The 15,760-nt window shown below is 42.8% G+C and overlaps 1 protein-coding gene across 2 annotated transcripts in view; it reads left to right on the forward strand.

Moving 5' to 3' along the window:
• The window catches only part of ASZ1 (ankyrin repeat, SAM and basic leucine zipper domain containing 1), a 37,327-nt gene that overhangs the window by 16,857 nt on the left and 4,710 nt on the right, over window positions 1–15,760 (forward strand). The window contains exons 5-11 of one of the 2 annotated variants that reach the window (XM_082239755.1): window positions 3,961–4,072; window positions 5,048–5,182; window positions 7,980–8,104; window positions 9,036–9,111; window positions 9,733–9,789; window positions 13,173–13,285; window positions 15,606–15,722. In XM_082239755.1, coding sequence (XP_082095881.1) covers window positions 3,961–4,072; window positions 5,048–5,182; window positions 7,980–8,104; window positions 9,036–9,111; window positions 9,733–9,789; window positions 13,173–13,285; window positions 15,606–15,722 — 735 coding nt within the window. The remainder of the gene's footprint in view (window positions 1–3,960; window positions 4,073–5,047; window positions 5,183–7,979; window positions 8,105–9,035; window positions 9,112–9,732; window positions 9,790–13,172; window positions 13,286–15,605; window positions 15,723–15,760) is intronic. The other variant, XM_082239754.1, reaches the window with a different exon arrangement.

Raw genomic sequence — 15,760 nt, forward strand, 5'->3', positions numbered from 1 at the left:
ATCCAAACTTACATTGGTGTAATCCTATTTATTTTTAACAATGAGATGATATCATTGTAACTGATGAGGGGTCATTTTGGATTCTTACGACAAATGCTATGGTTCAACTATTTGCTCTTCTGTGGATAAGCGTTTTCTTTTTCTGTGGTACATGTTTTGATAAATCAAGAATAGGATTGTGACCTTTTCCCTATTTTCTCTTATAAATGTTACCTGGGAATGAAGACTTGAGCAAGTCCATTTGATAGCATTTTTGAAAGAAGTGCAGCCTTTCATCATGTGTTTTTATGGGTCCCTCTAGTGGTTTGTAAGATGGTTAACAAGCCATGCTATTTTTTTTATATGTAATTCCATGAAAATGTTAATATACAGACCCATTTTTCATTGACATATATAATTAACCTATACTATATTATTTTAAATATAATTTCCCATAGTTTCATTATCTGGCAACAGTCTTCCAAAATAGCATTCTACACACAAGAAAACCAAACAAAAGCATGGCACACAATATGACTCAGAATTTCTCTTAATTCCCCCCCTAAAGTTCAATTAAAGACCTTTCCAAGAAAATAGACAATAGGTTAATGACCTTTATTGTATTGATAGTTGACAAGAAATTTTACGTTAGGAATAAAAGCAGACGAGCTTAGGATAATAAAACTCAAATGTGTTACATTGGTCACAAAAACACACACTCCCCCTCCCCACATAAATGAAAAGAAAAACTCTATATGTTTTAAGTTTATTCTCCTTTTTGATGATCTTAACATTAAGAAAACGTGATTATATGTTACTTTAAATGTATTTTGCATGCAACATTTATTGTGATCATTGTAACACTGCAATGTGCAACTTGCATAATATCAGCAGATGTGGGGCGGGGATTGATTGTTTAGCACTGGGTCCCTGTATTGTGCAGTGCTTCAAAGGCTCCTGACAACTAGCTGGTTATTGTGTGCTTTTGTAGCTGCACAAAACAGTTTTGGTCAAGCCCTGCTCTTACTTGCATGATATCAGGTGTTGAGTGGGTAACCCTGGCTTCATAGGACAAATGTGGATGCCTGGCAGGCCAAGATTGGCCCATGGGCTAGAGCAGTGATGGCGAACCTTTTAGAGACAGAGTGCCCACACTGCAACCCCAAACCCACTTTTTTATCGCAAAGTGCCAGCACGGCAATTTAACCTGTATATCTCATTTTTTTCTGCGTGTTTCATGTTTCTTCTTTATGACTGCTGTTGTAATAAATAATCATTCGTAAAAGTTATTGCATTACATTTTTCATTAAATTATCTTTCCATTGATAAATAATTTTATGGTATAACTGCATTTTTTTAAAAAAAAAGTTTAGGGGTATTCTCATTTTGACTCAAGAAAATCACCGGGGCGGGGGGGGGGGCAGAAATACAGTTCAAATTGGGGGAAATAAATACAGTTAATTTCTTCTGTTAAATTCACAAAATGTTTAGGAGTATGCGTACCCCTACATCCCCACAGAAAAAAAAGCACTGGTATTACTCCAAAACAAAGCGGTGTTAGGAGCTATCAAACCTCGGAAATACGTTTTTTCCCAGAAGGTTCCACAATTCTGGCCATTAGTGTACACTGGCGGGTTGTACTAAGAGCCACCCTCCCAATTTTTAATATGAGATAATAATGATTGCGTGCGCACATACAAATACAGTGGTACCTCTGGATGCGAACGGGATCCGTTCTGGAGCCCCGTTTGCATCCTGAGCAGAGTGCAACCCACGTGCGTGGGTCGCGATGCGCTACTTCTGCACATGCGCGTGACGTCATTTTGAGCGTCTGCGCATGTGCGAGTGGCGAAACCCAGAAGTAACCCGTCCCATTACTTCCGGGTCGCCGCAGAACGCAACCTGAAAATGCTCAACTTGAAACTACTTTAACCCGAGGTATGACTGTAAATATAAATAAATAAATAAACCTAGCCAGATGGACGGGGTATAAATAATAATAATAATATTATTATTACTATTATTATTACTACCCGTTTCTTTGGCTGCTGTTTGATCTCAGCCTCCGCAGAATGAATTTCTCTGTTGGCTTTCACGGGAAAGCCCAGCGAACATGTAAACCCAGCAGCCCCTTCTTAGGTTGCTGTCTTTATATGATTACTGACCTGGGAGTTAAACCCTGCTGAACTCAAAGCAGCTTACTCCTGACTAGGAAAAACAGACTGGCAGGAGGCCCTGGCGTATCAAAAGTCAATGCCTGCTCAGCCCCTCACTTGCTTGCTTGCCAGGCCCTGGTGCCGCAGGTTTTGGATGATGCAAGAGCCCTCCTCTCCTCCTCCCCCACCCCTGGCACAGAAACTACAGCTCTGCTGGTGCGACAGCACGAGTGCCCACAGAGAGGGCTCTGAGTGCCCTCTCTGGCACACGTGCCATAGCTTCGCCAGCACTGAGCTAGAGGTTTCCCTCCCTTACTCTAGAGCCGTGGTTCCTAACAGGGGGCACATGCCCCACAGGGGGCAATTTGATTTTTAAGGAGAGCAATTCGAGAATGAAATGACTTTTTGGACTTCCTCCATGTGAATAGGAGTTTGCTTTTTGAATAATAAGAATTATACGTCATCAGGATTTTAGATGATTTTAGAGATGCCTAGGTGGGGTATGACCAAAAAACAAAAGGTTGGGAACAACTGTTCTAGAGACACAAAAATTCCCCTCCAGAACTGGTCTCTTGCCTCACCTCAGGGAACAGTATAACCATGTAAAAGGATGAAGTGTAAATGACCTTTTAAAAAAATTTAAAATGAGTACCACAAACAAAAAAAATAATGTCTCTATGGGAAATGTGATTATTCTGAAATAAAATGCAGAAGCAGTAACAGCCCCTGAAAGTCAGTTGGCAACTTGGTTATTGTTGAGTTTAAGATTGAGAAATTGAAAAGAAAATTCGTTGGTGATGCTATAAGATATTTATCAGTATGAAATCCTTTTCATAAAAAGGGCTTCTGTGACATTTGTCTTACCTGCAAATGGTGATAAATGTTAGATTGAAAATAAACAAATCAGAGTGTTGCTACAGCTAAGTGTAACTTGCTTTGAACTTTACAACTTCCCACGTGGACTTGGTGCTGACCTGCAACTTGTGAATGCATAGTAAAGTGCTATGTGCACAGGGTCTTGTTTTGGTGGCATTTGTTTGTGGGTGTCTATTAATGAATTGTCACAATATACTTTAATGATGTACTTTGATCACAGGTCATTTGCCAGAAAACTTTTCCCCATTCAGTTTACAGTAAACATAACCATAAGTTTGACACTTGCCCATGAAACTTTAGCTCTTTGTATATATTGCCGCAGGTGGATTTTTAAAACATTCATACTTTTAGAGAAAACGTTACAGATCCAAGTAAATAAATTCTTGAGGTTGCAAAACTGTTACACTAATAACATATTTTAAAATGCAATAAAAAGAAAACATTTAAACTACCATTTATATATTTTTTGATTATATTTGTAGGGAAGATCAAGCCGGTTAACACACAAATATTTTAATGTTAATTAGACTTACAACTAATATTAGCTAAAACACAAAATATTAGGTAAAGAAGCTTACAAATGTTACATTGGTCACTATGGAATTACCCATAGGGTTTTTTTCAAGCAGGACAGCTATGCCAACCAGCACACTGTGTATACTTTAGCATGTGTTGAGGCATTCCAAATATTAACACTTTGTCCTCTGCAAAGCCAAGAGTCTACAGTGAAATGCAACAAGCAAAGTTTCTCTGGTTGTGCTTTCAGCATTGTTTCCATTATTTGTTGTTTCAAGGCCTAACGTGTGGCGGTTCACCATTTATTACTGAATAAGTTTTACTAAGGCTTTTGCACATGAGAAACATTATATGAAATATTAACAGAATAAATAGTGTTTGGATTAAGAACACAATAGCTGCTTTAATGGATATTTAATGGATTTTTCCTTAGGAAGAAAATGACTCCATTAATGTATGCAGCCCGTGATGGCCATCCTCAAGTTGTAACTCTTCTTGCTGCTCATGGATCAGAAATAAATGCCCAGGATGAACGTGGTTACACAGTAAGTGAGCTTTATTCCAAGCAACAAGACGGATTTTAATTATTTCTGAAATGTGCTTAATCTTGCATCATTCACAGATTTTCTCTCTCCCCCCCCCCCCGTTTTTTCATTTGCTTTTAGAGGAGAGAAGGGAAAATACTTTACTAAAATGAGGGGGTGCCCCTGACACAATCAGATTATTTCACATACATTTAAGTTTTTTCTCAGTTATGAAGAGTTCACGTGTAGCCAGGATCCAAAGAAGGGATATACAACAGAAACCACATATAAAATAGATTTGCTTATTTTTTTTATTTTTCTGAAGTAATAAGCTGTTATTGTTTTTTTATTGGACCCTGGCTTTCTCTTCAGCCCTGGAAACTCCATGCTGACACAAATGGTTGATTGATGCATGATTCCCCCCCCCCCACCTTACTCTGAAGTAGTCTGTTGATTTCAGGAATTAAAACAGTTTCATTATGCTGATGCTAGATCGAGGTGAATGATATAATCTGACTGAAGAACAGTATAGTACAATTCAGCTAATCTAGCTGAATTCCATGTAAGGAAGAACACATACTGGTGTGAATGTTAACTTTTGCAATCGCAGCTCTGCTCATGGTTGGACTTTCTCATCTCTCTTCCTGCCAGTTTCCTATGGCTCCTGAAAATCCACCCCATTTCAAGGATTGGAGACCCTCCAGAGTAGCTTGAGGTGTGGTACAAGGGACTGTAGCTGGAAGGGGGAATCAGTCATGTTTGACTAAGAACTTGTAGAGGACAACTCTAGATTCAAGCCACAGAGCTTTCCCTTATTTATTTGGAAGAGTAGAAGAGAACAAACAAACAAACAGTATGTTAAGCTTGAATAGCAGGCAGGATTGAACCGAATGAGACATTGATTCAGTGGTAATTTATGTTGCAATTGCTTTCCTTATCCAGTTTTAAAGTACATACTGTACTACCTAATAAAGACAACTTAATGCCTTGTTACAGGCATTAACGTGGGCAGCACGCCAAGGTCATAAAAAAGTAGTCCTCAAGTTGCTCGAATTGGGAGCTGATAAATCAATACAGACCAAAGATGGACTGACAGCAGGAGAGATTGCAAAGAGCAACAAGCAGTCAGAGGTACTATTTTGTGTATGGTGTCAAGACTTGAGTTGAAATGCTTGTATTCATAGATTGCTTAGCTACATTAGAGGCATAGTAAACATTAGAGCTGATATAATAATTCAGTGATAAAAAGCCGCCTAGTCTGTGAAGAGTTAAAGCTATTCATGTTGGTTCATGCACCACAAAGCCAGGAAGTTGGAAACCAAGGCTGATGCCTTAACATGTGTGCCCTGAGATCAGCAACAATATTATGCAATATTGTACATTGTGGTTGCTTACTCCTTGCTCTCTCTGGATCCACACATTTTCCTGGTCTTTCAGACCCCATTCCAGATGGGGAACACGGGGTGCCTGGGGCTAACAAAAATTTCCCACCCTGCCATGATCCTGCATTTTGTTTGCTATTCTGAATTTGGTACGGCAGCATGAAGAGATTTCTACCACCAGGCATTCTGCAAGAAATCTAGGGTTCCTTTGTAACCTGAGATGCTGGGTGATAAAATATGCTGGGTGCTACGGTATTGCAATTGAAAAGAATTGTCAAGTGGAAGGGTTAAACAGCCTCTTCTAGCACACAACTTTTGTTTGCTTCACATTGCACTTTCCCAACACTACTAAACAACAGAAAAAATGTGAAGGCTCATGTTTGTGAGCTCAGTTGTCTGCCTTGATGTTCTGTGTAAGTCCTTGTGATTACCTTTTCGGGGCAAAAAGGAGGAGTGACATTGGCCTACAAATGCACTGACATGCAAGCAGTGAATTAATTCCTACCTGTTCAGATTCAATATATTCATCACCTCCACACTGCCAAAATTGCACCTTTTCTTGATGCTTCTGTATCTATGAAACGGGATTATTTTCAAAACCTTTTCTCAGTTATATGTGCACATGATCTCTCACTTTACATTCTGCACTGCACTCTAGAATGTTACGACAGTTACATGCAGCAAATTTTAAAGTGAAGTTTATGTTGAGACTTGAGCTCCCTTCCCTTCAGTGTTCTATCAGGCACACAGTCGGCATGCATTCGTGTTGCCTCTTACTAAGTAAAGCTCTTCTGATTTTCTGTTTAAAAAGATGGTTCGATTCTTAGGTTCATAGAATTGTAGAATTGGAAGGGACCTCAACCCTCTGCAATGCAGTATAATACAGGGTGCGTCTTTTAAACAAGGCTCCGTGGAACATGGGTACTCTGTATACACAGAGCCTCTTTTAAAGGACTTGGCCTATATAAAAGTGGCAAGGTTTGAACCATGCCCCTTTAATTTAATATTAGTATGGTGCAAGTAGTCATACAGTGCATGTAGTTGCATTTCAGCAACATCATCTGTAAGACAGACCTTGTTGGTTCTTCTGCCTTCTGTTTTTTAAACATGCTCTGCCACTTAGTAGTAATTTCTGAAATTGCTGTATATCTTCATTCAGATTCATGCTTGAGTAATATTTCTACCTGTGACAATCTGAATTTATTTCTACTGATGTGCTAATTTGGAAAAAGAAAATAGGGTCAACTGCCACAACACAAAGAGGAACAAAATTTGAAGCTGAACATACTTAGAAGGATTAATACTGAAAACATACTGTACACACTTGATAGAAAAGTGACTTGCTCCATTTAAAGTAAAATAAGGCAGCTGAGGGACAGCACACATCATTGTCAGTAAAAAAGACTTAAGAGCAAGCAAAAGGAGATCAGGCGGGGATGAGGGAAGAAGCAGTCACGGAGATCAGGCAAGTGGGGGGTGTGCAGATCAGGTGTGGGGATGAGGCAAGGAGCAGCCACTGAGGTAGGATGGGTGAGGGGAGGAGAGGAAGCAGACTCACCACTGCATGGTTTAGGTGAGAGGGGTTGGGGGGTGCATCAAGCCACTGTCAGCAGGACAGCCAGTGGTGGCAACCAACAAAGATGTATGTCCCCTGCTGATTGAAAAGAGCTGCTCTATCTCAGTGCCAGGGGAGCGTAGTGCCATGGGGCCTTGAAGTGAGGGCAATCAGCTGCCCTGTTCTCTGTCAGCGTGAGGGGAAGGCAGTGCCTTGCAATTAGCCGCCCTGTTTTCCCTCAGCATGAGGGAAGGCAGCTCAGATCAGCAGCGTTATCACAGAGGTCACCGTGTGATATGAGCAGCACCTTGAAATCGGCTGACTTGTTCACCTTCACATGAGGAGCAATGCATTGCTGTGTATTGCCATGTCAAAATCATCATTGCAGTGTAATTTCAAAACTGTTTTTGGCTAATATATTGAAAAATTGCACAGCACTAAAACAGACCATAAAATTTGTGATATTACCATTCAAAAATGGCAAAAATTTAGTTGGGGAGGCAAGGGATGGGACTGTGAACCCCCAGGTGCGTTCTGTGGACCCCCAAGAGTCCCCACACCCCTAATTGGGAACCGCTGGAGTCTTAACAAGATAGCCGAGTAGAAAATTTTCTGCACATTCTCACTATTTTATATCTGAATTTCCAGTTGGACTTAACAGTGTAACAGACCTATTAGTAGTAGTTATAGGTAGGTAGCCGTGTTGGTCTGCCGTAGTCGAAACAAAATAAGATAAATAAATAAAAAAATCCTTTCAGTAGCACCTTAGAGACCAGCTAAGTTAGTTATTGGCATGAGCTTTCGTATCTGAAGAAGTGTGCATGCACACGAAAGCTCATACCAATAACTAACTTAGTTGGTCTCTAAGGTGCTACTGGAAGGAATTTTTTTTATTTGTTTTGTTTTGTTTTGTTTAGACCTATTAGTAAACATGAAGAACAATCTGTCCCTTGATATAATATTAACAATTTATTTTTAATTATTCTCTTAGCTTTTTAGCTTACTTTCATTGAGTAAACACCCTTTCCAAGAAAGATTCAACAACCTGACTAAAGAAGAGGCTATTCACAAACTTCTGAAAGCAGTTCCCAATACATTTAAAAGCCAGAAAAACAGGTAAAAAATAGTGAATACTAATGTATTTAACTTTGAAAGTATTTTGCAATGAAAACTTTGTCCATTGGACAGTTTAAACACAGTACAGTACACCGTTTAAACACTTAATTCAGTTCCCTTTAAAAGCACTTCCATTTAAAAACACATACTAAAATTCAAGCTGCAGTCTCTTGGAGCTGCTCTGTTGTTAGAGAGAAGTTCCAGCAGTTACATATCCATTTGTATGCCCATAAAATGTTTCAGGGTCATAGATGTACACTGTTGGTGGGATGGGTATCTTCGGCGGGGAGGGGGAGAGGAATGATTGATTCAAGGGCAAGCTTGGCTCTGCAAGATCCAAGGCCCCTTCATTCCCCCAACACCTTCCCCTCTCAAAAAGTACGAAAATTGTTGGAAATTGCATAGCTGTTGTCAATTGGGAGGGAAATGTGGCAGGAAATTAGAATGTAGGTGATGGGAAACCACCCTAGCTGCTTTGAACTGGCAGGGCATAGATTGCCACCATGGATTTTGTTTCTTCCGCTGTCCTTCCCAAGAGTGCTCTGCTAGTTGAACCTTTTTATCTGCAGGATACTGTAAGGTATTTGTGTATTGGACTTAGAGTTCACTCATTCCTTTGCCTCTAAGCAGCTATAAAAACCAGCTGATCAGGAAAATATTTTTATTCTTTTAGCAGAGATATAAATAATAACATGTATTTGCCTTTTAAAACTTCTGGTGCGATTAAAAAGACCCATTGCATGAAGGATGCGCAAATTAGCTATTGATAAGGTTTTTTTTTTTTTGCCTCTGCATTTTTATACTAGAACCGAATTTAAATCAATATTTTTAATCAATAGTTGAAAGGCAGCAACAGAATATGTGTCATTTTATTTCTTAGATTTGCTCCTGTTATTTATACTTTTACAATAATCAGCCAATATATTTATAGTTCTTATTTAGCCTTTGGTGACCTGGAGGTGTTTTTACAAGGCCTTGAGCTTGAACACTTAACAGAGGTCCTGAAGGTAAGCTTTGAAAGCTGTGAAAACGTATTTGGATAATGGCCTTGGATCTAATGGCGTCACGGGACCTCTGGATTGGGTACTGACTCCAGTTTGATTGTGAGGCAGGAGCAAGGAAAATGGGCAATTAGATTTTTGCTCCTGCTTGACCAAAGCAGTCATGTCAACTTTAACTCTCATTCTTCCTACTTCTACTCAGGGTAGTTTCTTGCATTTTATTAAAGCTATGAGATATGGGGTGGTGTCTAGTTGGGTTGTGTCTCCCTGACAGAAGGTACCAGTCAACAGAATGAAAAAGGAGGCAATTTTTGGCTATTTCCCCCACCCACTTGCTCCCTCTTCAGAGCAGGTTTGGGGTGGGGGAGAGTGAGAGGTTGCAAGGGAAGGAAGAAATAGCCAAAAAAGTCTTCCTCTCTGTTGTCCTATTTTGGAGAATGTGCATTTAGGCTTCAGTACTACACCCACTTGAGGCACATTGAACTTATGACTGAAAAGTTCAAAGATTGTGCAGAATATTTGATATTTTGTTGGGTTTATTGACCTGGGTGAAGGCATATGGGAGGGTGGATTATTACATTCTGATTTACAGTGTTTCCTCTAATAAAATATTTTTGTTTCATACAGGAGGGAGAGATTGGTTTAAGAGAGCTTTTGACCATAGGAAACGAGGACTTTACACAGGTTGGCTTAATGCAGATGTTTCTAATTTTTCACATCACACAACATTTTTAATATTGATGTACATTTTAATTCGTGAGAATAGTGATGGTGCAGAAACTGCCTTCTTGTCTGATGGACCCACTACAGTGGTGCCTCGCAAGAGGAAATTAATCCGTTCCACGAGTATCTTCATCTAGCGGTTTTTTCGTCTTGCGAAGCAACCCTATTAGTGGCTTAGCAGCTTAGCTCTATTAGCGGTTTAGCGGCTATTAAAGGTTTAGCGGATTAGCTGCTAAAAGGCTATTAAAGGCTTAGCGGCTTAGAAAAAAGGGGGAAAGCGGAAAAAAATCTCAAGACTCGCAAGACATTTTCGTCTTGCGAAGCAAGCCCATAGGGAAATTCGTCCTGCGAAGCGCATTGAAAAACGGAAAACCCTTTCGTCTAGCGGGTTTTCCGTCTTGCGAGGCATTCGTCTTGCGGGGCACCACTGTATTGGTCTCATCTACACAAACTGCCGGAGCCTGTACTTCTCATGTAGCGGGAATTCCTAACTCACCTAGGGTTTGAGACCCATCAGCTTCCCTCCTCTAGTTTAGCTGGCCAGTCAAAGCCGCTTCAGGGGTGTGGCTGCTGTCGCATGTTGACAGCTTGTAGGAGCCACAGGTGAGAGCTGAGTGCAGGGTAGGGACCAAAGCTACCCCAGAAGGACGATGTGCCCCCCCCCCACTAGAGGTACTACCCTTCCCCTTATACCCTATACACACCAAGGGAAGTGGGGGCATATGAGGCTTGTCAACCTGGGAAGGTAGCCCATCTAGGAGAAGGAAAACTCTGATCCTAAACCTCCGCTGTCTTGTGTGATACCTTTGGGTTTAGAAAAATTCTAAGGAGTAAACCCTACCCAAATCTGTAGTGGAGTCCCTAAGAATGTTGGATGGTGTCTTGTATGCTTCTTTCCGGCAACTCCTGTAGCCAAGCTGGTGCTTTCCTTTGGACCACATCAGCGAGGCTAGTAGGAGGGTCATCGCCTGGACAGCTCAGGACCTCCATACACACTGCCTAGGTTTGCACCCCAGGGAGGTCACTTCAGTGCTGCTAATGCAGCTGTTTGACCTCACCCCCTCCATTGTCTCTTGGGGCAGATGGATGCCAACATCAAATGTGATGGCATTTGTGCAAGGAGGTACTTTGAATTCCTTTTTGGTGTTCCGTTTAGGGAAGAGATCATCTTGTCTACATGGTGAAACATAAATCAGTACAGAGGTACCTTGGGTTACATACGCTTCAGGTTACAGACTCCGCTAACCCAGAAATATTACTTTGGGTTAAGAACTTTGCTTCAGGATGAGAGCAGAAATCGTGCTCCGGCGGTGTGGCGGCAGCAGGAGGCCCCATTAGCTAAAGTGGTGCTTCAGGTTAAGAACAGTTTCAGGTTAAGAACAGACCTTCAGAACGAATTACCGTATTTTCCCCTCTATAACACGCAAATTTTTTCTCCTAAAAAGGAAGGGGAAATGTCTGTGCATATTATTGAGTGAATGTGTGGTCCCTGGAGCCGAAAAATCAGGCAAAAATCAAATCGCGCGTCATGGAGAAGGGAAACCTGAAAAGAGGAAGTGGTTGCTTTCCTGCATTCTGCCTCAGGGTCTTACTGCCCACCCGCTTGTGTTTCGTTGCTGTGTTTGCTCAAACGGAACAAAGAGCAGGCAAATCCCTTCCCCACCAGGCAAGCAGAGGGGAAAGCAGAGTCCTTCCTTCTAATTCCTCTCCATGCTCCGCTCCTGCTGCTGCTGCTGCTCGCAGGCAGCCAGAAAACATGCAGGTGGGAGAGGGGGGGGCTGGCTGGGGGGGACTTTTGCCTTTCTTCCCTCCCTCCTGTTAAATCCCTCTCCTGCCTTCTTAGCCAGCTGCTTCTCTGCACACCCCTCTCGTGCTCCTTGTCCCTTCTGTGTTTTTCCTTCCGTCCCCACTTAAAATGTAGTTACAAAGCAAGTATCCACATGGATCCTCAGGATCTTTGCATTGGGTCACCTCAAATTCACCATCAGATCACATAGCATGTCCATGGCTACAGCCTGCCCCCCAAAAATCACGCACCCACTGTTGCCTGGGGCTGCAATGGTGCAAAAACGTGGTTATAAAGCATGGATCCTCAGGACCTTTGCTTTGGGTCACCCCAAATTCACCATCAGATCACATAGCATGTCCATGGCTACAGCCTGCCCCCCAAAAATCACGCACCCACTGTTGCCTGGGGCCGCAATGGTGCAAAAACATGGTTACAAAGCACAGATCCACAGGGATTCTCAGGATGTTTGCATTGGGTAACCCCAAATTCACCATCAGATCGCATGTCTGTGGCCACAGCATGAAGCACAAAAATGATACATCCACTGTTTCATTCAGAATTCCCCCCCCCCTTGTTTTCCTCCTCTAAAAACGATGTGCGTGTTATGGTCAGGTGCGTGTTATACAGCAAAAAATACGGTAAGTACTTAACCCGAGGTACCACTGTATTAGCACATAACCATGTGCTTAAGTGTTCATTTATAAACAATTTTATAACTACAAGGTTATAAAGCTCTCTGTTAATTGTTTGGAAATAATATGAGCTGAATAGTGAATATGAATTCAACCAAGGAATTTCAGGTGTTACCTGGAAAAGAGGCTTATGGAGCTATCCAACCTCCCATTGACAAGTTTGGTGTGGAGTGGTTGTATTAGACACTAATGTCACTGCAAATAAAGAGCTCGTCTTCTGCCTGCCAAACACACAAGGGGGTAGAAGTGCTGTAGGTAGGATCCTCAGCAGCAGAAAGCCCCCAAATAGGGTGTTCCGAGGGGGAGTGGCTAGACCAGTCCTGCTGCTACATTGTGTGACTTCATCAAGGCTAATGTGGGCCCGAATGCTGTACCAGCCGCAGGCATGCCCACCTACTCACTATGGCCTCTGTGCACAGCAGGGCTGCAGGTGTATTGGTCCTGTCTCCGGCCAGCCAAATCCACCAACCAGGCACAAAGAGGGTTTGGATTGCAGTGCCTTTTACAAAAAGATCCCCCCTCCCCAAATCAAATCACTTCATCAAAAGACCAAGCAGATGCTTCTTGTTTTGTGTAGTAGTTCAGTTTTTTCTTTGGAAATTAGTTGAAGTTTTAACTTACAGCTTGAAATTACAAATAAATACGTTGGAAGATATGGATTTGCCCTATATGTATAATATTTATTGAACCTATCTTGGTGAGATTGTAATACAGTTAGAGGATGCTCAGCCCTAAGATGCTGAAACTTGTTCTTCCCTGATGTAGCCTTCATGGACTTAATACCAAGCTTTTTGAGTTTTTAAAATCCTGTTTTATTCTAAATTTCTCTGTTTAGATATTTTGATATATTTTTTTTGTTTTAGCTTGGAATTACAAATACCAGAGATCAGCAGAAAATCTTAAGTGCTGTTAAAGAAGTGCAGATAGAAAAAGTAAAGTCGAAAGAGTTGTCCGGAGTCGTGAATTTGGAACTCAGGTAAAGCAGATTGATAGAAATACAAACACACACACTCTTTCGTAGTAGTACAGTGGTACCCCGCAAGACGAATGCCTCGCAAGACGGAAAACCCGCAAGACGAAAGGGTTTTCTGTTTTGGAGGCGCTTCGCAAGACGAATTTCCCTATGGGCTTGCTTCGCAAGAAGAAAGCCCATAGGGAAATCTCCGGGGACCTCTTTTAAATGCTGGCGGTGGGGAGCAAAGCCTCCCCTCCCCTCCGGCCTTCAGAAGAGGTCCAGGAAGGCCGGCGGGGGCCGAAAGGCTTTGCTCCCCACCGCCAGCATTTTAAAAGCAGTCCGGGATAGCAGGGAAGCGCTTCCCGCTATCCCGGACGGCTTCTGAAGGCCGGCGGGGGGCAAAAGTCTTTGCTCCCCCCTGCCTGCCTTCCCAGGAGACGGCTTTTGAAGGCAGGCGGGGGGGGGGAGCAAAGACTTTCGCCCCCCGCCGGCCTTCAGAAGAGGACCTGTTCTGAAGGCCGGCGGGGGGCAAAAGTCTTTGCTCCCCCCTGCCTGCCTTCCCGGGAGAGCGGAGAAACGCGCTGCGTTTCTCCGCTGTCCCGGACGGCTTTTGAAGGCAGGCGGGGGGGGGGGAGCAAAGACTTTCGCCCCCCGCGGGCCTTCAGAAGAGGTCCAGGACCTCTTCTGAAGGCTGGCGTGGGGCGAAAGTCTTTGTCCCCCCTGCCTGCCTTCCCAGAGGCTTTTAAATCGCCCCGGACAGCATTTTAAGATCGCCCCGGACAGCGGAGAAGTCCTCCGCTGTCCCGGGGTTTTTTAAAATGCTGGGGGTGGGAAGAAAAGCCCTTGTCCCCCCCCCCCAGCCTTCAGAAGAGGTCGGGGGACAGACTGTCCCCGGACCTGGTCTGAAGGCGGTTTCCATAGGAACGCATTGATTGATTTTCAATGCATTCCTATGGGAAACCGTGCTTCGCAAGACGAAAAACTCGCAAGAAGAAAAAACTTGCGGAACGAATTAATTTCGTCTTGCGAGGCACCACTGTACAGGCGACAAGCGTGTGTTGTGTTCCAGAACCCTGCTCACATAAGTGAAAATTGCGTAAGTGGGGAGCACTCTCTAAACACCCTTTAAATGCCCTCTATGTAGCATTCTGTCCAATTCAGATAGTAAATACCGTACAAAAAATATCCATAACTAGAATTGAAGCTCGGGCAGGCAGGAGGCTGGAGGACATGCAGGAAAGCAGTTGCTGCTGCTGTGATACCGCACACACCAGCTGTGATTTGGGGAGGCTGCGCAGCCTGAACAAAGCCTCACTGCGCCTTCAGTCTCTTCCCTGCCCTCACTGAAGTCCTCTTCAGACTCTGGAGAGGGCCTCCTTGCGAGCCATGAAGACTCTTTAGCTCTCTCCCTCCATTTCTTGGTGTGGATTACATTATTTAATTCTTTCCCAGCACTGCGCATATGTGCAATTGCACACATGGGTGTGTGCGCGCCTGTAGTTGATTGGTTTTATTTTTCTGTGGCACCATGGCCATTACAAAACATACTGCTAGGACAAATACCTACAAACACAAATGAGTAGTGAATCTAAACTCCTGCTGGGACAGACACAAGGTGAGCAAAATATAGGAGGTTGGAAACACATCAAAATCCCTGCTGTGGGTGTGGGAAATGTAATATTACAGCCCCCCAGATTTGTACAGTTGTAAAGTTCCCCAGCGGCAGCCATAGAATGATGAGTTTGGTCATATAGTTGTTCCTCATTTTAAGAACAAATCTACTGTTTGCATACCTGTTTCACCTTACTTCTGTTTCTAAAATTACTACGTGTTAGAGCAGGGATGAGGCGCCTCAAGCCCAGTAACTCTATCCAGCCCTCGGGATTCTCTCTTTGGGAAAAGGCTGTGCCCATCTGGTTACCTTCCCTTTGCTCAGGCCATCTCTCTAACCAGCCTTGCTGTGATCACACCTCATATGCTTTTTTAAAAATAAGTTTTTATTGATTTTCTTTTCTATCATTGCAAACACCTCATGTGCTTTTTGGCTGGCTAGAATGCATCCTTGAACTGTGAGAGATGTGTGGGTTTAGGATGTAGAGGGCTTTGTGTATGTATGGAAACCTCTGGCTTGTGTGGCTAGAATATAACCTACTTTACAAAGGGTAAGAGTTATGCCCCCTTTTTGCCTCTGGCTATACCCACTGCCAGCATGTGGCCCCCTAGAGGCACCTATGAGGGAGTGTGGCCCTTGGGCTAAAAAGTGTTCCCCACCCCTGAAATAGAGTATTAACTGTTTCTGTATAACTGAGTATGTAACTATTGTCTCACTTCATTTTTACAGTGGTGACGAGTTTCTTTCTTTCCTTGTGAAACTAAACAAACAGTGTATGCACCTTACAGCTGCTGTGCAGAGTGCGGTTAATCAGTTCCCTACAGATGCTCACAAGGTGAGCATATGGTACTGTTAATATTTTTTTTATAGCAAACATATGCTTA

This window comes from Podarcis vaucheri (assembly GCF_965113315.1).
Source record: "Podarcis vaucheri genome assembly, chromosome: 10".
NCBI lineage: Eukaryota > Metazoa > Chordata > Lepidosauria > Squamata > Lacertidae > Podarcis > Podarcis vaucheri.